Below are 23,123 nucleotides of genomic sequence, written 5' to 3'. Positions count from 1 at the left end.
GATGGTGATAGAAGAACATGAAACGAGTATTCGACTGGAAATGTTCATTGTACAGTTTGACCGTTTGCTTAGATAGCATGTCTCGTTTTCCCCTTTATCTATTTTTGCTCTCCTTCTTCAGTCACATTCTGCCCATCAGTGGTATTTCCGATACCTCAAGATTACTGGATTTTAAAAAAACGCAAAATTCATCAGCTATACCTCTGCAGTTAGGGAGCCTGAAACGGAGGGGAAAGAAAAGAACGACGTGTTCTGTTGCTGTTTTAGTTGGAAAACGACTCGCTCGGTGAGATGGGGAAACCGGAAATATGCAAGGCTTCCACTTGGACTCTTTTGGAGGGGGAGCGCCGTGACGTTGCAACAGCTTCTTTGAGGATTTTGTACCGCAGATAGTTCGAGCATGTTCACTACTGTCCGTGTTGGTGCTACATCTGACTGTGTGCAAGCGAGGGGCAAAAACAGCATTCCTATGATGGCCAAAGTACAGTTCTTGCTTTATATAACCACAATCACTATGAATGTCATTAAATATCGATTCTGTATGTGAGAAACGTGTGTTTTGGTCTAAAGATATTGTGTGTGCACCACTGGAACTCCCGCAGAATAATGGCTCGAGCTGACCTGTGGCATCCAGTCATACATTTTCTGGAAGTTTCAATGGTGCAGATTTCCCTTCAAATCGCCCGCTCCCCCTCCTCTATAACTCATATCATGTACCTCAAATGTCTGTTGCACAACCTCTGTTCAATAAACGTCTGCTTTAAAGGGTGTGACACCACATCAGCTCACTATTTCCCAGGCCTGTGTTCCTTTTCAGCTGTGTGTCTGTCTCCTGATCAGGACATTAGTTTGTCAGTCAGCAGCGACTTTAACTGCATCAGTGATGATGATGATGAACCTGGGACAATATGCACTCATCCCACCAGAATTTCAAGCAGTTTCTGCAAATGTGTATGAACCTGTTGATCCAGTCATGCATGCATAGTCACAAAACCAAAACGGGTTCTGGTCCTACTCCTCCTTTGGATCTGCTGCAGATTAAAAGAACCACAGCTCATGTGTTGGATGCAGTACCGTGTACGGTGTCTCCGCAGTGGAGCGTCTGAATCCTGTAGGGCTGCAAAATGTGAGGTGTCGTGCATCTCATGGATGCTTGAACTTGGATGCAGTGTCCCTTCAGGGAGGGATGGCAGAGGCGGGGCCTTGGAACCAGTACCAGCGTCTGCTAATAAAGAGGCAGGTAAAAGGAAATACAATTTACATAACTGGTGATTTTAAAAAAACAAAAATAATGCATTGAAAGCCATGCAAGACTAAAGTGCAATATAAGACTGGGATACAGTGTAGCCAGCAGTAAAGAGTAAAGTAACATGAAGACCTACAAATGTGATGCGTTGTGAGCCGTGTGTGTCCTGCTCAGCCAGCAGCTGCTGTTGGAGAATGTCGGAGTAATTAGGGAAAAGGGGAGGGGAATCTATATGAATGTCAGGAGTTTCCCAGAAGAGGCGCACAGTAACAAGATCATAGTAATCACTTCTCTGGTCAGTGGGCTTACTATAAAGGCACGTGTGGCGATATGCTTTTCCACATGTTTTATATTTATATGTTCTAAGAGTCGGTGCAGTCCACATAAGTCTCAAACTCAAGCCAGTATCTTTACTACTTATCCTCCAAGATTTCTAAAAGTCTTATTTTTAATTATTACCATAACTATACAGTTCCCCTTTTAGATATTCAGAGAAAGCAGCTCTTTGTTTAGAACAGTCATTGGACTTTTTGCACTTAGTTCTCATGTAGTGTGTCACAAATCACCTTGCTGCCAAGTGAAGTTCTGCTGAGCAGCTACAGTGCTCAGCAAATGTATTAGACAACCTTTCATTAAAGCAAGAAAATGTGTATTTTAGAAATCTGTTAAAAACTTGTTCAAAATCTAAATATTATATTGTTATTTATCAGGCAAATAACAATCTGACATCCAATCACAACAACAGTCGCCTCACAGTGCTTTATATTGTACAGTAGATCCTACAATAATACATACAGAGAAAACCCAACAATCATATGACCCTCTATGAGCAGCACTTTGCTTTGGCGACAGTGGGAAGGAAAAACTCCCTTTTAACAGGAAGAAACCTCCAGCAGAACCAGGCTCAGGGAGGGGCGGGGCCATCTGCTGCGATTGGTTGGGGAGAGAGACGGAAGACAGGATAAAGACATGCTGTGGAAGAGAGACAGAGGTTAATAACAGATATGATTCAATGCAGAGAGGTCTGTTAATACATAGTGAGTGAAGAAGAAACACCCAGTGCATCATGGGAATCCCCGGCAGCCTACGTCTATTGCAGCATAACTAAGGAAGGATTCAGGGTCACCTGGTCCAGCCCTAACTATATGCTTTAGCAAAAAGGAAAGTTTGATTACGTAACAGAAACTTAAAGAACAGTTTTGGTGTTTATCAATATTGTTAATTTAGGGCAGCTGTGGCATAAACCTTACACACTGTGGTGTTTTTCACACACAAATGTGTCAATGTCAGGGTCACAGGTTTGTTGACGGCAATACAGCGATAGTGTAAAAAAACTGACACAATAAGTGAAGTCCTTACATCGACACATTACCGTTTTTTAAAAAATCTGTCAACTCACGCTTAAAAACAAATGTAAAAGAAACTGACACGCAGCTTTACAAAGGTCAATATTTACATATTTGTAACATTTGTAATCAGGAGCATGTTACGTGAAAATTGTAAATGCATATATGCAAGAAATTTTATTACAATAAATTCCTTCCAGTTGTTTTTAACATCTACGCCAAAAAAAATCACGTTCCCAGTTGGTCTTTATTTTAAATGTAGGTATAACATTATTAGTATAAAATAATTATAGGATTTTCGATATACATTGTCCTACTATAATACAATTTTCCTTTTTTTTATAAAATTAAGTTATCAAAAAACATTTTGGACATTGTTAGCATCATATAACTGCATACGTGGGATTTAAGTTCACTCTGTCTTCCTAAAATTATGACAACAGGCATAATGGCTGGTAATATGCAAGGTCAATATTTATGCTAAAAACATGTTTTTCTCAAACAGAAACTCTGACCATCCTTTGCCTTGGATAATATCCTTAGTCCAATCCAGGGCCGTGCAGAGATGTTTAAAGGGGCAGGTGCTCAAAGTTAAAAAGGGGCACCTAGAACCAGGCTGAAGAGCAACAACACGTTCATGAAGAATCTAATATGGAAACGCATCAAACTATATCACTGTCATCAGGTGGGGTCAATGCAAAGCAAATGTATGTTTTTGTCATGGTCCCCGTGTCTGCCCGGCTGACCCAGGTTGGCTATGTTTCTTGTTTTCCTTTCCCTCTCGCTGTGTGTCGCCTGGGCGGAGCTCATTGCGGGCTCCCGCCCCTGGCCCTCGCACCCGTGGCTCATCACTTCACCAGCGTCCACTACTTAAGGCAGTAGCTGGAAACATCTCATTGCTGGACTACTGAGTAACCTTGGATTCTCTTTCCCTTGGAGGCCTGGGCGAGCTGAGTTGCTGGTGTGTTGTGTTTTTGGAACTGTGTGAAGAGCCCCTGTTTCCGGACCTCCCCTGTGCCCCTCTGGATTCCCCCCTCGCTCTCACCTGTATATAGTTGCACCTGGTGTTGTGTGTTAATAAAAGGAACTGCATTTAGCTTCCCTTGTCTGCACATGAGTCCATCCCGCCTTGTGACAGTTTTACTGATGGATACAATGTTGCTGTTGAGGAGTTGCTGCTGCTGGAGGGCAGGGCCGTGTTGATCTGAGAAGGTAGACATTAAAGAGTCCACAGGAGAGATGGTAGCCGATTAAACAAGTTATGAGATAATAATAAAATGTAAAGAATGGTGACAGCACTTGGAACCATAAGACAACAAAACTGTGAGACGTAAACTCGCTCTGCCTGCGACTCACTCTTTGCCTCTCTTCCATCTCCTCGTCTCATCTGTCACTCTCCACTTCCTGTCCATCTGAGAACGAGGCACAAACTGCTACTGAATTAATCTATTATTGAGTTATCCACACTTAAAAACTCCTCCACCTAATCCATAATAAAGTAATGATAGAAAAATGTTAGAGAACGAAAACATTGTGTTTATTATTGTTTTTATACTTGAATGCAATGCAACAACTGGTGCAGGTGTCATTGTGACCTGTGCTCTTTGTAATCCAGCTGCTGACGGATCCGCTGCCTCACACAGCGCCTTCTGTCACTGTTTCCTCCTCGTGTCCTGCAGAGCCTGTCTGGACAATATTATATCATGAGTAATAATTCAAAGAAATCTATACACATAAAACACGCACATACAGTGACATTTTATACCTTCTCAATGATTCTGTACATACTATGGCCACAAGTTTGAATCATAGTGCTGATCCAGAATCCTTCCCTTATTGTTTATTCCTAGTGCTACAATAATAAAGTAACGAGTATAAAACAATTAAGTAATAAATATAAAATAATGTATTTATGGCGATTCAGTTTGTTTGACTATCCACTCTGTGCAGGCAGAAAGTTTATTAAATGAGATACAATGTTGCTGCTGTAAAATCAGCATTTTATCATATTTGAAATATAAATGTAATATAATCTGTTTCTTAATGCATTTTCTTTAAAAACACGTGTGTGTGTTTTTAATCATAATTATAATAATCCATAATTATGTGGATATGCATATTAGATTATTCACAATCTAATAATTTATCATTTATATTATTTATATTTAGTGAAATATAAGCCTTCCTGAAAGGTTTGCGGTCGCTCAAACGGCAAAAAATGCGCGTGCTCTTTCGAGCTCATTCCCGGCTCGTAACCAGCGCGCTCTGCCGTCAAGTGCGAGGATTGGTTAATGATAGTCATGTGACTGATGCAAGCTAGACCCTTTTATTTAGCAAAACTGTGATTAATTGTTAAATATTATTGTTGAGGGGCACAGACAGGAAAAAGGGCACCTGGGGCACCCATCAGGAAAGGGGCACGTGCTCAAGCCCCTTCCGCCCCCCACCCTCTGCACGTGCCTGGTCCGGTCCATGATGATTTTTTGCAAATGTACCGCTCCTCCTGTCACTGACAGTTGCATTAGGTGCTTTTACACTAATATGCGATCTTCCTTACTGATGATGTTACGCATTAAAGATTTACAGCTCCTACTCCGACTGTTTGAAGTCAGCACATTTTGAGTTAAACAAGTTTGCAGCTTTTCAGAAGCTTGAGGCTTTGACACAAACTCAAAGTCACCAATTTGTTTACAATTCAGCCTTTTTTTTCTGTTGACACAGAAAAGTGCAGAATCTGACAACGTGTACATGAAAATATGACCGATTTGCATGTGGCCCCAGAAATAACTGATATCCTACAAACAGATAAACATCCTGTTTGTTTGTTTCTTATTATTTACTATTATGTAATTTTAGCTTTACTTTAGGTACTTGAAATATATTTCGATTAAACAACTTTTGTACTATAAGCTACCTGTGTAGTAGTATAATGTGCACGTCTAAATCTTTTGTAACCTGGACTCTCTTTAAGAAAAACTCCCAATCTCAGTAGCTGCTCAAATAATCTCCCCTGGATGTCGTAGTCAGTGACTGATCACAGGTGTGTCGACACCTTTCCAGAGTTCATCTTCATAATAAGATCTGTACCCTACAAGCGTGCAGTGGATGGTGTCGGGCTAAATATATCTGTGGGGGTGATGCGCTTCTGTGGGCAGCTGTAATTTCACCCTGACGCCATAAACCAGTGTTCCCATGTTCCGTCACCGTGAGACTCGTGCAATGAGTAATGCGTCTTTACCCGGTCTCTGCCTTCCGCAGCATGAAAACGCTAACATTTGGGCTGACCCTTGTTCGACAGTAAGTTCATCCGACGATAATATATGAAGTTCAGCACCACAGGGTTCCGAGGGGCGCGACTTGTACTTTGACAGACTTCAGTCTGTCGTGTTTGGAGGGGTTTTAAAACGTGTAGCAGTGACGGACTGTTTATTTCTATCGTGGTCTTAACCGGAGTTCACGGAGAGCGGCTTCTAAGCTGAAACGAGGAATATATGATAAGAATATATGATAAGACTGTGACTCTCCCAGCGGGTTTGTACCGTTTGTTTAGTCTGTGCGACGTTTCACGATGGCCACCAGGGGGCAGAATAAACGCGGAACAATAAAGGTTCATTCATGTACAAAAACAAAAAACGGATTTTTGTGGGTCAAAGGTAAAACCACTTACACACACCACATATTGTCCGAAGATACCATGAAAATAAAATCAAAATTAGCAGTGCAGACTCCAAATGTTTGTTGTCTTTGTAATTTATTTGCAGTTTGCGTGTCACTGGGGTTCAATCTGTAACTGAGAACTTGTGAATTTCTTTTTATCCTGACATTTGTTGATTTATGCATTTATTTTGGCCATTTTGATTAAGTGATTCAAAATAACTGAATCATCAAAAAGACGTGTTAGTAGCCAGTCGCCATTAAAAGTATAAGTACAGCTTTGGGCATACAGAACGTCATGGCTGTGAGCAACACGTAATAAAAGATTTGCATTCATGTGGTAACAGATGTGAAATCAAACGAGTGCCTGTTGAGCACCAAACTCTGTCAGTGTTATCTCCTGTCATTTATTTCCTACAGTGGGGAAACTCAGTACAACAAAGATGGTCTGCTGCAAGGTAAAGAATGATTCTAAATATTTGTTTCATTAGAATAAAATTACTTGTTTTGGGTAAAAAAAAAATAGAATAAGGGAGCTGCTTTATTCTAATTTCCCCTTTTCCTTCCACCCAGGCCAGGCTATAGACGCACCTTTGTCTGAGGCTGGGCTGCAGCAGGCAGAAGCTGCAGGGCGATACCTCGCCCATGTCAAGTTCACCAACGTGTTTGTTAGCAACATGCTGCGGGCAAAACAGGTAAACTATGAACCTTATACAACAGCAGTGTAAAAAAAGCGTCTGGCCTTTCAAAAGATCCAGTTTGATTGATTTATTTTATCTTGTGAGTCTGTGGATTTGTTTCTGTGTGTCATAAAAGTTCACAGGTGTGGAGATGAGATCTAAATGAAGGCTCAGTTAGAAGATAAATGCAGTCGGACCTTTGAACACTGAGCACTTATGTAATTCTGACTGAGTACTCGTGGCAGACTTATAAAAGCCACCCTCCTCCTCTCTGTAATCAGATTACATTTTGTTTTTGTTTTTCCATCCAGACCACCGAAACAATAATGAAGCACAACAGCAGCTGTTCCGCTCTAGAAATGGTGTGTGACCCTCTGCTTATAGAAAAGGCGAGTGACCTCAAAACTTACGAGAAAACTTATTGATCAGATGTTTACGTGCCAATGAATAAGTTGATCTTTCAGAGCTTTGGGATAGCTGAAGGGAGGCGGTTACAGGACGTCAAAGACATGGCCGAGGCGGCTGGTCAGACGTTTCCAGGCTTCACACCTCCGGGAGGAGAGACGCAGGAGCAGGTGAGGCTGAGGTTGTCTTATTGTAAAAGGAGAGAGTCTTGGTGAAATTCTGGATCACTGGTAATGAAAATAATATAAAAAATAAGTAATATTCAGGCCTATTGCCAAGACTGAATTATTTACTTTCTTTTTATTCTTGGGAAACAACAAAATGCTAAAAACAAAAAGATGAAAAACACTCACAGTTCTATTGTTTTTCCACTCTTCATCTCAAAAATAGATGTGGCACTGGTGATAAACACGGGCCATAAAAGTCACCCTATTGATGTCAGGTCCTTGCATCCCTGCTGATTATCTGGTTTTCTGTTATTTATGTGACATTAATAACATCTGTAATCTTTTGAACCCGACCCCTGAACCATAGAGCGGCTCAACATACCCAGGGTATCTTTCTTTTATCTGGATACACGCTATCATCGGCAGTAAGGATAAGCGGTCACATAAAGCTGGCTGTCAACTCGTTTAGTTACCGAGGGTTTCCCACCCGCATTCACATGAAAGATGTGGTGTTGGCAGCATCTGACCAATCACAGCTATGCATAAGAATACCAGCAGTTGATCAGCTGATTTTACAAAGAGAATTATATAATAGCAAAAACATGAAGAAGTTAAACACAGCACAGCAGCGTGAGTGGAAGAGCACTTTAGTATTAATAGTGCTGAGTTAGTCATCAAAACATGGGAAAATATGATGGATTATAATCAACTGTTTGATTAAATAAATGTTTCATCCTTTCAGCTGCAGCCTTGGTTTGAAACGCACATTTGATATAAGGACAGCAAGTGGGATACAAATAGATGGGATCATGTGTTCATGCTTTAGTTGTAAAACTGTTTGCAGCCAACAGGAAAAAATAAGCTCTATCTAAGAATGTATATTTCGTACTGCTCAACAGGGAAATGCAAAGATATTAGATGCTGCTGAAAAACTTTAGACCCTCACAGTGATGCAAATAGAGAATCGATTGGTCAGCTGGTCAACCGGACCTGCTTTGGAGCAGGTTAGCATAGGTTAGCGTGGACATACAGAAAACCCAGGGTTAGCCCTGACGTTGCCCATATAATATGAAATCTTGCTTCTTAGCACAGGCCTCTGGTTTTATTTATTTATTTACTTCATGTTTGTGTGTTAATGTGGTTCCTGGTAACACATCGTGTATAAAGATCAGTCACAAAGGTGCATTTGAGTACTTGGTTCCAGCACGATATAGCCATAAAGTTTTACAGTTGTTTAGTTAAGATTAAAATGAAGTCTCGAGTTCGAAGTACTCACAGGTCACGAACTACAACATTTTGATTCCATCGCAGAATTGTCTGTAGATTATTTCTTTCCTGAGTTTCCTCGTATCTCTGTTTGCTCTCTTCTTCATCTTCAATCCATCCTCTAACGCTCATCCAGTTCAGGGCTGGAGCCTATTCTCTGGACAGGTCACCGGTCTGAGCAAAGACAGAGAGAGACACAGAACTGAGGCTGCAGTGCTAACCAGCTCACCGCCGTGCTGCCCAGTTCCTTTATATATTCCTTCAAATATGTTTCTGATGCAAAAGATCCCACTTAAGCTTTTTTTTCTAAAGTGGGATCTTTTGCACATATTACACTAAAATTAAATCTTTCCGCACACTCTGGATTGATACCAGGTATCTTGGTGTAATGTACACATACTTCCACTAGGTGGCAGGAAGCATTCACCTCCTAGCTCTATAAAGTTATGATTAGCATATCATTGTCTTCTTTGCATGACTGAATGTCTGAACTGAGTGTGTGTGTGTGTGTGTGTGTGTGTGTGTGTGTGTGTGTGTGTGTGTGTGTGTGTGTGTGAGAGAGAGAGGAGGAGGGGTTGTTGGAGGGAAGGATGTTCTATTTCCAAGATACCTCGTCAGACTTCGTCCATTATGTTCTAGCTTGGACATGAACTCTGGTCAAATCCAGGACGTGACCAGCACATCGTGATGGTGACGCTGATCTTCAAATATAGATTTGACACAAGCACAGAGCACTCAAATCCTCTGCAAAAGGCCTGCTCCCTCCCTTTTTTAAACAAGTTGCAGGTTGTTGCATCAGAAAGATGTGCAGTTTTTATACCAAAGGACGTGACTATGAATAAAACGACCTTTAACCTTTATCCCTCAGCTCCGTAGGAAGCCTGGGTCTCATTCTACAGTATGTACAACAATAGAAGCAGGAGAACTTTTCATAACAGATTTTTGCTCTGCTCAGGTGAAGATGCGGTTCAAAGAGTTTCTGGAGAAAATGCTTCAGCAAATTGGGGCCGAACACTTCAGCGAGAGAGGGCAGGACGACTCGTCGTTACCTGCTCCGTCACAGACGACTCCTACTGAGGGGAAGGCCGACGATGGGGTCAAGGATATCCCCGTCCATGCTTTGGTGGTCACCCATGGGGCTTACATGTGCGTGGTGGTGCGCTACTTTGTGGAGGAATTGCACTGCCGCTTACCTCTGGGTTCTGATCAAGCACACGTGTTCTCTCTGAGTCCGAACACGGGCCTTTGTCGGTTTATAATAACCGTGAGGAAACAAGACGACGAGTTCATATTATCAGGGATCCGCTGTGTTTTTATCCACAGAGGGGACCACGTGAAACGCAGATCGTGACCTGTTACGTCCTTTTCTTAGGGTTCGTTTAAACAGTAATTAAAGCCTCGGATCGTTTGTGTTGCAGGAAATTTCGTCATCGCGTTGTTATTGTCTGGCTGTTCGTTGCTACATACGTGGGCGACTCTGTGGTTTAGCGAGGCCTCGTTTCTGAATTTCTCCTGTAGGGGTCCAGAAATCTGCACAAGAACTCGGAGTAGTGTTTACTCTTTGGAAATCAGTTCCTTTCCCATTGTTGTGAATTAACACTTGAGTCAACAAGGACGGACGAATGTTACGAGCCCATTAAACTGTGGAACGCGTGAACGGACTCTGTGTGGCTGTTTTTCAGTCCACACATTTATTTAGAGTAAAAGCTGCTGTTTCTTAGCTAAAGGAGTCTGTGGCGTGTGCGACTACTGAAATGCTTTACTGATGTAAAAATGGACGTTTGCACCTGTGATGGTTCTTTCCTGATAAAGTCGTTTCAATAAACTCAGCTGGTTGTTGGGACATTCTTACTATTCGGTGCCATTTGAGTCCTAATGACATAATATGGTATATTTAGTGTAAAACTTGTCTAATGCTTATTTCTAAACCATTTTCTTGTATGTTTAACCCCCCTCTACCATAGAACACATTGATATATACACAGGATAAATACATTAAAAGTAAATTACTTTTATTTTAGCACAAGTCACTAAAGTACTATGTCCCCAGTCATGCTTGCTCGACTTCAGTTACAAATATAACTTAAAAAAAATAAATAAATCTAGATTTTTCATCATTTCTGGATTGGCTTATTTCTAATGTTCCTCATCAAATGTTCTTTTTTATTATTAATGCATGTTTAATACTTAAAATCTTTAAAAAATGTTGTGTCCCTGAATCAACTGTCACCCCTGTTACTCTGATAAGAATTCCATAGAACACATCACCTGATTATTCTTTTAGTCACATGACACTCCCGGATGTAACATATTTTGGAGGGAAAACTTTCAAGAAGAAGACGAGTAAGTACCACTCTTTAATCAACCCTTTTTTCAATGTTTTAGCAAGATTTTGTAATGTGGCAAAGCATAACACGTCCAACCTGTTACGCTTATAATAGTGGAAACAATTTTTTTTTTGTAATTTTTATAATATGGCTAATAAACATGTTAAAAATGGTTCTTAGTGGTCACCATGTACTAGCTTGTTGTTCATCATACTAGTAGTAATGGCTAAGTTTAGCATAAAATCTCCCCCCTGTTACCGTCACCCCTGTTATTGCTATGCACTGTAACATGAAATTTCCTTGCAGATTTTAAAAAGGGACATTGTAGCTTTTAGAAAATGTAAATATTACTATAACTGTGTATTCAAAACAGTTATTAATAGAAAATTGAATGTCCTGTAACAGGGTGGACATTTGGCACGTCATGGGTAAAGACTTTGATTTTAAAAAATATTATAATATAATATCCTTAGCTGGACCAATACATTTTTCTTATAGGTTGAAAATCCCTCTTTTAGATGAAATGTTAAAATAATTCAAAATTTTGTATTTTTTGATGAAGAGTGATCACACTGAAATGGCACCGAATAGTAGGAATGACTCTGTTATTTATTCATCTTTTCATGTTGCGTACCTTTAATTTTCATTCCTGTAAGTGGGCTTCATTATTTAGGTCATTTTAGTTGTTTTTGTTCGGTTTTGCTGCCTTCATGAGAACTGTGTGACACTTATTGTCAGTAAGATTTTAAAAGAGTGTTTTAATCTTAAATCACTCAAATGCTTTCAGCTAACTGGGACTTCCACGTTTGCAGATCCCGTTTATTTTCGTTTGACAGGCATCTTAGAGGAGGAGGACGTAATCTGACAATAATGCACATGAGAAATGTCTCAGCCGTGCGTTTGAAAATGACTCATCTTCTGCTTAAAACAAGAAGCAAAAGATGTTCCAGATACTTACAATTTATTTTATTAACATCAGAAATGATACACCAACCAATATATATAAATAATAAAACAGTAGGCGAGCAAGGACGTCATTAAAACAGCTCAATAAATAAATACGTTTGTATTGCTGTGACTGTTGGTGTCCAGCACCTGATACATTTTTGACATTTTTATGGAAGCTGCATACAGGAGATATTTTTTCCCAGTCACAACAGCATCATTCGTCTTTTTGTTGTTCTTGTTGCTGTTTTTCAGCAACACTTCAAGAGTTGTTGGATGATTTAAACAATTATTTGAACAAATATTGACATATCTGACCCAGAGGTTCAAATTCTCCTCACCAAAGAGGTTAAAGGACAGCAGCAAACTGGACCAAACTTATGTCGAGTGTTCCCAGACCATTATCTTCAAACAGGAGACCTGCACGAGCCCCTGTGATGTAACTTGGTTTATGAGTACATACAAAAGGGTTAGCTCCATAAAAACTCCAGGAAGGTCAGTATCTCCCCACCCAGCAAAGCATGACTTTACAAGTGCAAAGGCACCGTTTGAGTTCATTAGAAACGTGATCTTCCTTTTTTGAGACGGTGCAAACTCCTCAGACGACCAGCAGATTCAAAGCCGCTCACTGTTACTGTCAGGCAGCACTGACATGCTGCCCACCCTGTGAGAAGCTCACACACCATGCATCAGACACCGAGACATAACCTGCTTACGTGTAGATATATGCATATATAAATAGCATAGATGTGTTTTAATATTTTGAAAAAGACAATCCACTAATTCTAGTTGTGGACCTGAAGCAGACACTGTTTTACTGTCCAACCATTTCACATCCCAACAAACAAAAACAGACACCTGCATGTGCATCACTGAAGCGACGGCTGTTATCTGTGTCCAATAAACTTTTGCTTTGGAACCGACTTCAGCCTCGACGACTGTGCAGAGTTTAGATGTCAGTTCGGCCTCTAATCAACAGGTCTTTTCAGACCTTTTCAACCAGGTCTAGAAATAAGGGACTAAGGTTTCTATGGCTCTTAATGGTCAGCCAGATTTATCCCGGGAAATATCTTCTATGGATGAGTGATGCTGCGCGACTTAGGCTTGGTCTGCAATGTTAGTCTTCACAGGGCTTCCAGGCGCGTTGGGCTGTAAGACAGACAGGGGGTCGTCGCAGGAGGCGATGGTCTCTTTAGACACAGCGCCTGTCTGAGCCTGTTCAGGCCGAACGTGATCTGCATCTCTGAGATCTTTTCCAGAACGTGAGGGATTTGCTTCTGTTCGTAAAGGATCAGAGGGGTTCACCTCTTCGCTCCTTCTCTGTCTTTTAACCGAGGGATTCAAGAGCCTCTTCAGCGGGGCTAAGTAGTGTTCAGGCGGCTCGCCATGTGCCACTCGCAGATGACCTCCTTGTAGTCTGAGCAGCCTTCTCCCGCTTGTAGAGTAAAACACATGATGGTGGCTTACTAAATCTAACCAAATGTCCTGGAAGAGACAGTCTTCTCTGTCCCTTTGCCTCTGTTTGGTAGAAAGAAAATGTTTATGGTCTGTTTTTGGCACTTTGTGACTTCATTCAAACTAAGAACATCTAAAACAATACTCACAGATATGTACAGCTTTCCCTTAAAGTCCATGCAGATGAAATGTTTTCTTCTCAAATCAAATATTGACACAAAGTTGCTGGAAGCTGTTCTCACAGGCAAAGTGACTGAAAAAAAAGCACATTTTCTATTAACAAATGTAACAAGAAAAATTATTTGATTAACAATATTCTGCTTTTAAATTTGAAAATATATTTTGAAGTTTATAAATGTACAGAATTAATCTCAAACTTTCTTTTTTGTTTTGTTTGGTTCAGTTTTTCTCTGATTTTCCTGAACTTCCTTTCAGATCCAAAGCTGATATTTACCCTCTTCAAAATCAAGTAAGCAAAGTCGGTTATACTTAACATTTTCCTTTATTATTGCAGAGGATTGTCTGTATAAGCGGTTCCAGTTGTGTGTTTATATGCAGACTTACCCAGAAAGCCGCTGTAAATGCTGTGTCTCATTGATCCATTCAGCACAGAGTAGAAGCGTCCCATACCGGCAGATGGATCTGCATTTGTTGCCGCGTTCAATCGACCCTGCTGATGTTGAGCTAGTTGTTCTGAATCCTGGAGCCTTGGCCTACAATCCACTGGTACAGACACATGTCCAGCAATCAGGATGACTAAGAAGGAAGCCAGTTGCATGATCGATGGCAATTAAAGGCCTTCTAAAAGCACGAATGTTCAGGATGGTATGTGGTCCGCTACTGGAGGAGGAGAAAGTCCAACGGGTCTATTTAAACAGAGGGTCAATAAACTGGCTAACTCATTTACCAAAATGACTCCAAGCTTGGCTGCAGCAGTTAAGGGTTGCCTAGATGCAATTGAAGTAAGCTGTATGGAAACACGATGCATCACACATGCATAAAAAACAGTTTTCTCCCCTACGTGGAAGTAAAATTTCTCATGTGTTCAAGTTTAACTAACAAAATCTAGCACAGAGCTTAAAGTCTAGAGATAAGAAAGTGCAGAAGAAGAAATGACTGACGGTCATTCTTTGACATTAATGACGGGTTTTCACAATTTTTGCTCATATTTCTTGTTACTTGACCTCACGTGTTGTTAGAAATGTAACATTTATGAAAGCGTTATATAAAGATCAATTAGATTCGTCTAAAATTGGTCGTTTCTTAATGACTGGCCCTCTGTTGCGTCACAGTATCAGGCTAAATGATTTATCCTGTGCTTATTATTAAACTGCACACACTTCCGCTGCTCTCGTTATCTTTTACAAGAGTTCCCGCCCTGTAATTATTCCTGGAAAGCCTGGCCTCATTCTTATTCATGTCTATTTAAAATGGAAAAAAACTTTCAAACTCAAACATCAAAGGAAGATTACATTTGAATACTAATGTAATGTTTATTGAAAATTGTGCAGATGATCTGCGATTATATGGCATATATTTATAGCAGAAGCTATATAAACTAGCAGTATGTCACATATTCATGAGGAAAATGAAGATTCATGTTACTGTATGGCCTTTAATGAAATCACACACTATTCAAACTGATGCTAGTGTTTGTTTTTGCTTATATTGTAATTGGAGAAAAATGATATTTTTTCAGATTAAAATTTAAATGAGATCAACATAAAGGGCTGCTGTATTCTTGACCCATTTTCTTTGCAACTACGCTTCCACACCTGCAAAAAACCAAAAACATACATAGTGTGCCTTCCTCTTCACCAGGAGGGGGCGCTACATACTGACTCATGAAAAAGACTTTGGCTGCAGGTTCAACATTTGCGCTGGTACTCGGATTTTCTCGGATTTTCTGGTCTTTGCCGTCATTCCTGTCATGCGCGTGTGAAGTAACTTAGACACAATAAAATAAAAGATTCGCAACAGATTTTACAAAAACGTATTTTATTATCGTCTCAGGAATACAGTTGACTGCTGTGCACAGCACATACGTACAAAAATAAAAGGAAAACCATTTGCAATATATTATTTTACTTACTCATCATCATATTTTTCAGAAACAAATGATTGGAGAAGTCTGTTGTTTCAAACTAATTTACAATCATTTCAATAATCGGAACTAAGGCAGAAGGTGAGGTATATGTTAAAAAAGAGGGGGTGGACTCGGAGGAAGTACTCTCCTTTCAGTGCAGGAATAGAAAAGTGAGAGAGAAACACAAAGGCTGCCGGTGGCACACCGGGAGTCTGATCCCAGAGCCGCCCGCAGGCCTCCGGTTCCCTACGAACCGACACGTTTTGAAACCAGCTGAACAGATATATAATGAGCGCAATGGCAAAACCCAGACCTGGATCCGGATCCTTAATCAAAGGGGTAAGACAAACCTAGTCCGTTCAGAACACTACATGCATAATGAGGACTTGAGGAAGTAAAGGTTAAGGACCTTTTCTCCGTTACTGCGGTATCATACAACCTTTTATGCCTCTGAACAGCAACATGCAAAAGTCGTACAATTGCGACAGTAAATGTTTCCTTAGTCTTAGAAAGTAAAAACCAAGCTTAGTTGGTGTGTGCACAATATCGATTTCAACAGAAAGCATCATGTTGGAGGAACTGCTGTGGCGTTCCTGTTCCTGCAGTGCTGACAGTGTCTCTCAGGGCCGTACAGAAACTACTCGTCATCAAAACCACGTGCTTTTATTCTTTCGCGTCAGCTAACTGCTTCTGCGCTCCATTAAAAACGCACCTTTTATATATTTTGGATAAATTAGCAAAAATAGCTCTCTGACCTTTTCCTCATGTGGTCAGCCAAGAGAAAAAGCTACATGTGATCATTGCTTCGATGGCTGATCGCTCATAATGACAAATAAGATGCTCAAGGCAAAATCCCCCACAGACACTTATAAGTGGTGTATTCAGATACACACATGACATCCTGGGCATTTCAAGTTGCTCTCTTGGATCACAGTATTCAGAAATAAGCATCCCCTCTCCTGGAAGCGTTTGATTCTTTTTCACGAGGCCTTTTGCTACATAGCTGTTGTACAGTCAGCGCTTTTCTGCTGCACGCATCCCTCAACTCACTGGCTTTGCTTCCAGTCGCTCTCATCTTTGTCCTCTCCGTTACTACCGTGCGTCAGTTTGCACGGCTGGACAATGCCTCGTCATTCCCGACTTAAGGTAAATTGATCATCGCTACAGTCGTTCTGGCTGAAACAGAACAGGACAGGAGTGTGCTCAGTCGGACACATGCATACGTGCTTACGCACACATTCGTCTCTGCTACTAGACAGAAGCTGGAGCTTAAAGGGCGCATAAACCATTGCTCACAGACATTCTGTCAGTGTTTAAAAGGGCATGAGGTAAAATATGATAACATATCTACAAGTGCCTCGCTACTTCCTTTTAATCATATTTCACCGAGCTGGCCTTATACTCGTAGCATAATGAAGGTCAAAGCCAGCTTGATAGCACCTCCTTCCAGCATTTAAAATACTTGAGAAGTTGCGAAAATCATTAGTACTTTCATTGCACATTACAAGAGAACTGTCGTTGTTTTCATCAGGAAAATGGCCTAACAGGTTTTAAACTTTAGAAAGCAAAAATGACGTGGCTGAAACGCAGCTACACGAATAACACAGAGGGCAAATCGCCCACGCCTCTGACCTTTGCGCAAAAATGGCTCAGATGCACAGGATTCTCAGGTCCCTGCGATGACCGTCCAGTCTAAGATTAACTAACAGGAGACCCACGAGTCTGCCACGCAGGTATTTCACCCGATATTATCCACATGTTCGTCAACTTAAACACTCAGTGATTCCTCTGTCCATCTTAGCTATCGTTTGCTTTGTTTGCTTCTTGTGCCCTCTCGTTTCTACTATGGAAAATTACAGTATTAGAAAGAGGAGCATGAGAGGTTGTTAAATTCAAGTATGATATGCTGTATATGCAAAGCCTGAATGAACATCACTAACGTAACCCTTTGGTTCAGCTCATATTCGGCGCTCTCCTGTGAGACTCAGTGACCAATCTGAAGAATGCATAAAAACTCTGTCATAAACGATCCGCTTTATCTAAATATCAAAAACGGAGACACCGTAAGGATCGTTTGCAAATCCCAGGATCTTGAACTGAGAGTAAATGTCGCTTTTCACTCGATTTATTTCGAGTTAAAGCAGCAGACCGTGCCTGCTCTGTAATTTTACTCAGCATGCTGCTTTAACCAACTTCATCGTCACATAAACTTTGCAGTGTAGAGTAAGAGGCCTGATGCAACAGACGGCACCGACTTGAACCGGGGGAAATGTACAGTAGGCAGAGATGGAGGGTATTTTGCGTCATAGTGTTAGGTCTATGATATTCTGTCCCTCCGCCATGTAAAGGAAGAAAACAGGCAAATCCGCATACATGATGAAAGCCAATGCATAAACATTCACATTTTCAGTTTGGACTGATGATCCGGCTACAAAAACTGTTCAAACGAACCCCGGGATTGTCAAAGCTCCCTTGGAGGTGATGGCGACTCCAAATCCAGCTTTCCTTTTTAACAAGAGGCTCCACTGGGTCCTGTGCAGCGTAGAGTCTCGCTTACTAAATTGATCTAATTATGGAAAGAAAATAAAGTGAAAAAACTTCTGGCCCTCTAGGAATTGGGCTAAAGCCCCCCCAGTGGTGTCTGAGGGAGTGATGACTTGCGTATCATTCCTATTTCTGACTTGAGCACCACATTTCTCGCATGCAAGGGTAAGGGGGGGCCGCAAGAAGGAATTCAAGGCACCGCCACCTCATGACAAAGCAAGAAGAAAACAACCGTTATTTTTTCAAGTGCTCTAGTTGCCCTGACCGTGACAGAGACACGCAAATGCAACGGGTGGGAAATGTCTATAGTCCTTGATAGATGACGACGACAACAACAAAAACAAACAAAAAAAACCTTAGAAGTAAACAGGCATTCTTCTGTGTAAAAATTTCATGCACACATTTTCTACATCCTTGGGACACGGTGCTTTGAGGTAATAACAAATCCATTTGAAAAAGATGAGCTGTCATCCACCGACAGGACAAAAACTCAACCAATTCCAGCAAGCACCCATAAAACCAGAGGGGACAAACGACGCCTCTCCGTGCCCTTCATATCATAAAAGGATGAAAATCACAAAAGCAGCAAAGAATGGCATTTTTGATCATTTCTAATACAAAGTAAACTACCCAAATATACATATAAAGTTTGAATAAATACTATCAGATATAACTGTGTTTCTTTATTTTATAGTCCATTTTTGTCTTTTTTGTGTTTGTATGTAGTATACGGTATTTATGTTACCTGGGAGATAATCCACATGTGCAAATACGTTTGTTATTGCCACTTTTTGCTCGTCATATTCGGGGTAGGAAGTGCGTTACAGTCATGGCAGTTGTGGCCTTGTTGCCCCTCTTCACGCGGCCATGCTTGCTGAGTGCGATGTAGGATCCTCTGTAAACCAGAGACTCGTAGGCGTTGTAATTGTTCGCGAGCAAGCTCTCCTTGAACTTGCATTCGTCGTGGAAGACTGTCTGGAGGCGACAAAGAGACAGGACAGAGACACAAGTTTGAAGCTTAAATAAGACTGTGAGCAATGAACAGTAATAAAAACAGTGAAATCTCACTGTTGTGGGTTTTAAAGAATCATTTTTTCAGTTGTTTGTGTTACTTCGCTGCAATGCTGTGCACTCAAAAAATGATTTTTGGATTTACTTTAAACAGTTATGTCAAATCCAATTCAATTTTATTTATACAGCTCCAAATCACAACAACAGTCGCCTCAAGGCGCTTTATACTGTAAGGTAGGCCCTACAACAATGAACTATGACCCCCTATGAGCAGCACTTTGGCGACAGTGGGAAGGAAAAACTCCCTTTTAACAGGAAGAAACCTCCGGCACAACCAGGCTCAGGGAGGGGCTGCTTCCACCTGACTGTGTTTAGTAACTATAAAGAATTAAACGTGTTTTACTCCAAAATGCTGTCCTGACTAAATGAAAAGCCACTGCAGCTCTGTGGAACCACCCAGCGGAGCTTTTTTAATGTCAGCCGGTAACTTGAAAACTCAATAAGTCATTGAAGGTTTCAGGTTTTTATTATTACCCATACTAGGCCTTGCTCCTACTTTCTGCTATCAATCTGATCTAACTCCAAATCTTGCAAGTATTGCTTTCTGAGATGCAATATTTCAGACCTAAAACCTCCAGCAAATATTCTCAAATAAATAAAATAAGAACAATTTTGGAGACAAAACTGCTCGTCTTTGAATATCTGACACTGTGAAATATCTGACCCTTCTCTGCTGTGCTGAGCTGGCTATGCATGACTTGCACAGTGTGCAACTGTCACACTCGCCATCAGAGACCATGTGGCCTAATTCAGTCTCTTATCAGATCATCACCATGCTCTCAAGCTAACGCTTCATCACTCATGACCAGATAAGTGATTCACATTCTGTCTGTCAAATATGTTTTCCACAATCACATTCATGTGTCAGCAGGGCTCCACTAAACATAATGTTCCTTCCCGCACCACTCGGAGCTAATAACTGTCATCAATGTGCTTAAAAGCAAACCGATCACGTCAGCTCAAACAAGCACGTGTTTCCTGAGCAGATGAGGAGTTCAGTGACGAACTAAATAAAAGGAATGTAAACTGTGCTCTAGCTACCATCACATTGGGAATGTGAGGTCATTGGGCAATAATAAGATGCACAAGCTTGAAACTCTGATTAAGACCCAGAGTACTCCAGTTATCCAAGTCAAGCAATGGAGGAGATGATGGAGTTGCAAAACACTAAAAGGAAGAATTATAAAGCATCTGATGAGGTCCTCAGGCAATAAAATGCTCAACCTCAGAGAATCAGAGGATATAAAATATATCAAATACAAGACTTGAGCTGACAGCTATCAATAAAAACCCTGATGAAACTCAGAGGTTTCCATGTGTCACCTTGCTTGCCATGTTGAAAGAAAACCTGCTCTACCTCAAGGCATCTTCAGCGCCTTTAAAACACTGAGTCATTTTGTTTTATTGGATCCTGAATCCATATTTTCAAAAGACCACAAAGGCTGTTGAGGAGAACAAGCAAACAAAGTCATGAGTAATAACTGCCAGGAAACTCTTAAGAACAGATTGTCTTTTGTAGAATTAAATGTTTAACAAGAGAAATAAAGTGAACATGTTTGAAGGGCAGGATTATGGAGGCCTGTGGAAGGTGCTGCCCATGTGCCTCTCAACATGTGTGTGCTGCGCCATTTGCCATTAAAATCGATTTTCAACTGTGCTGACAGGTTTCTTGTCACCAGGGGGGTTTCCCTCCTCCTCTTGCTCTCTTTCTCTCTGACACACACACACACACACACACACACACACACGGTACAGCCCTGTGATCTAAATCCCTCATCTGTTAACCTCATCATTATTTACCCATCGGCCAACAGGCCTCGCACACTTGCTTTAAATATAGCTTTAGAAATTCCTGATGAAACTGAAATATAGGTTTCGCAGGCCGTAGCGTGCAGCTCCCCTGCAGCCACATAAGGCAAGAGTCTCTTTCCAATTTATGACAGGCAAACAGAAAAAAGGCGGATCGAGCTCCAAGTGCGTCCTGATTTCAGGATCCAATTAACCAACAGTGCTGAACAATAAACGAAATACTGTGCATACCTACCGTTCCGTATAACCTCCCACGGCTGTTCATTGCGACAAACAGCTCACTCTTCACTCCATATAGGCTCACCACTCCTCTCTCCACCGTCGAGATCTCTATTAGACCTGATACATGACAAAGATGCGTTACGTTAGAGTGAGCAGTGAGGTACATACCAAAGGAGCATCCTGGCTAAGTGCGTGCGTTTTGCCACTGTAGCATTGTGCTTTCTCTGCGTCTATGGGTGTAACCTTGCAGGTTGCTGCGCAGCATGCCGAGCCTTTGTTCTGCATCTTTCACCCCATCTTCCATTTGCATCCAGGCGCATTAATTTAGCGCATTGTGGTTATCGCAATAATAGCTGTCCTAATTGCACGGCGTGCACGGCTATTGGTCTCCCGGACCGCCCTCAGAGGGCTGCGTAAAAATAAGTTGTGTCTAAAAGCGTCCATACATTCGTGACATGGTTGAGCTGGAGGAGGAGGGGGAGGAAGAGGGGTTTTCAGTACTGATGGATACGTGCTTTAACAGATTTGTCTTTGCCGTGGAAGAAATTCAGTTCTCTCCCCGACTCGGATGAGACGCGATCATGCAAATGAATAGAGGGGATAGACTAGCCTGCTCATCGCAGATCCATGCTTATTGACCGTCTCTCTTTTATGTCTATTGCATTACATTGGTGGAGATATAACTCACTGTACTGGTTTTCATTATGTACACCGTTTATCCTGCCGTCGGGGAGGATCTGAAGGTGAAACCCGATGCCCACGTTGCAGTAGAGCCTCCGCACTCTTTTGATGCCCAGCAGATAGTCACTCTCCCAATTCAGCTCCGGTTTCTCTCCGGAGATCCCGAGCACAGAGCGCGAGAAGAGGGTCTCCCATCGTTTCTCCAGTAAAGTTGCATTTGTCCTGCTGCTCGGTAAAGGGTACGCTGACACGATCCCCAGCAGAAAGCCCAGGAGAACCACTGCGGTCAGCGTCCAGTGCGGCGTGCCGGCCTCGCAGGACATACTGACGAGGAGCCTTTGCGCAACGGCCATCCGGTTTACCTTCGGGCCACGTGGTCAAAATTAATGACCCTAAAAATACCGCTCTTCTTGTTTTGCTTCCTTCGGCATGCTGACTGAGGGTTATTTTTGGAGCACAGATCAGTGCTTTGGGCATGAAACGCAAGCCCCGGTGCAGACGAGGAGAGGAGACGGGAGAGTGCGCGGCAGAGCTGGAGGTGATGGTGATGGTGATGTTGGTGGTGGTGGTGGTGATTACCATGTTTTGCAGCTCCCCCGCGCCCCTCTCTCTCACACACACACTCACTCTCTCTCTCCCTTTTCTGACAGCCTCTCTCTCTCGGTAAGAGTTCAGAATATTGCGCTCACCAAAAACCCTTCAACCTCGCCAAGACTATCGCATCCCTAGATGACATCATGCTGACTTCACCCGCAGGGTTATTGCAAAGGCAGAAAAAACAGCAGGTCTGTGGAGATGTGAGGGGGATAGCTGCTGTTTCTGCCTAACTGGAAGAGAAGAAAGCTTATTGGCGTTCCGCGGTATGGGACGCGACGGGCACTCGGGCTGCTCCCAAATTGGGTCGGTGGTCATATGTCTACCCGATCGCTTCCTTATTTAGAAGGAAGGTGTAAAAACAGGCCCACTTGTCACCGGAGAGCAATGACAGGGCTCTTGTGCTGGTCGCTCTTCTTTCCTGCCACGTTTAAGACTTTTCCCCAGCAAATCTAGGCTTTTTTAAGCCTAAACTGAAATGTCAGCTGGGCCAGAGAGCCAGCGGGGAGCTCGCACCAATCAACGGCAAAGATCAAGGTTCAAGCCTTCAGTGCAGGCTAGCATCCGCCCCCTGACCTTGAACAAGACACTGAGCGCCTCTGAACTCAACAGCACGACCGGGTAA

At 41.9% G+C, this 23,123-nt stretch overlaps 3 protein-coding genes across 4 annotated transcripts; 1 reads left to right on the top strand and 2 right to left on the bottom strand.

Annotated features, from left to right (window-relative positions):
- Positions 1-5,773: 5,773 nt before the first annotated feature.
- On the top strand, positions 5,774-15,203 carry tigara (TP53 induced glycolysis regulatory phosphatase a). 2 transcript variants are annotated; one of them, XM_085281493.1, is made up of 7 exons: positions 5,774-5,889; positions 6,667-6,704; positions 6,820-6,941; positions 7,238-7,288; positions 7,391-7,501; positions 9,720-13,960; positions 14,099-15,203. In XM_085281493.1, exons 1-6 carry the CDS (start codon positions 5,819-5,821, stop codon positions 10,113-10,115), a joined length of 789 nt encoding a protein of 262 aa, XP_085137619.1. In that variant the 5' UTR covers positions 5,774-5,818; the 3' UTR covers positions 10,116-13,960; positions 14,099-15,203. The 2 variants fall into 2 exon arrangements, with proteins under 2 accessions (XP_085137619.1, XP_085137618.1); XM_085281492.1 differs by having other exon boundaries at positions 7,238-7,315.
- LOC146569308 (fibroblast growth factor 23-like) lies at positions 12,041-14,320 on the bottom strand. Its single transcript, XM_085281494.1, has 3 exons — positions 14,056-14,320; positions 13,641-13,744; positions 12,041-13,554 (listed from the first exon to the last, which is right to left on the bottom strand). Exons 1-3 carry the CDS (start codon positions 14,267-14,269, stop codon positions 13,135-13,137), a joined length of 738 nt encoding a protein of 245 aa, XP_085137620.1. The 5' UTR covers positions 14,270-14,320; the 3' UTR covers positions 12,041-13,134.
- A 267-nt stretch (positions 15,204-15,470) lies between the features above and the next one.
- LOC146569306 (fibroblast growth factor 6-like) lies at positions 15,471-22,720 on the bottom strand. The gene is made up of 3 exons (XM_085281491.1): positions 21,912-22,720; positions 21,237-21,340; positions 15,471-19,096 (listed from the first exon to the last, which is right to left on the bottom strand). The coding sequence occupies exons 1-3, from the start codon at positions 22,255-22,257 to the stop codon at positions 18,920-18,922; spliced, it is 627 nt and encodes a 208-aa protein (XP_085137617.1). The 5' UTR covers positions 22,258-22,720; the 3' UTR covers positions 15,471-18,919.
- Positions 22,721-23,123: the final 403 nt, after the last annotated feature.

Source organism: Mchenga conophoros, linkage group LG7 (assembly GCF_057382185.1).
Source record: "Mchenga conophoros isolate Kocher_MC1m ecotype Shallow Benthic linkage group LG7, M_conophoros_male_GT1.1, whole genome shotgun sequence".
Taxonomy (NCBI): domain Eukaryota; kingdom Metazoa; phylum Chordata; class Actinopteri; order Cichliformes; family Cichlidae; genus Mchenga; species Mchenga conophoros.
Note: the sequence above shows the minus strand (reverse complement) of the source record. Positions and strands in the feature narration are given on the sequence as shown.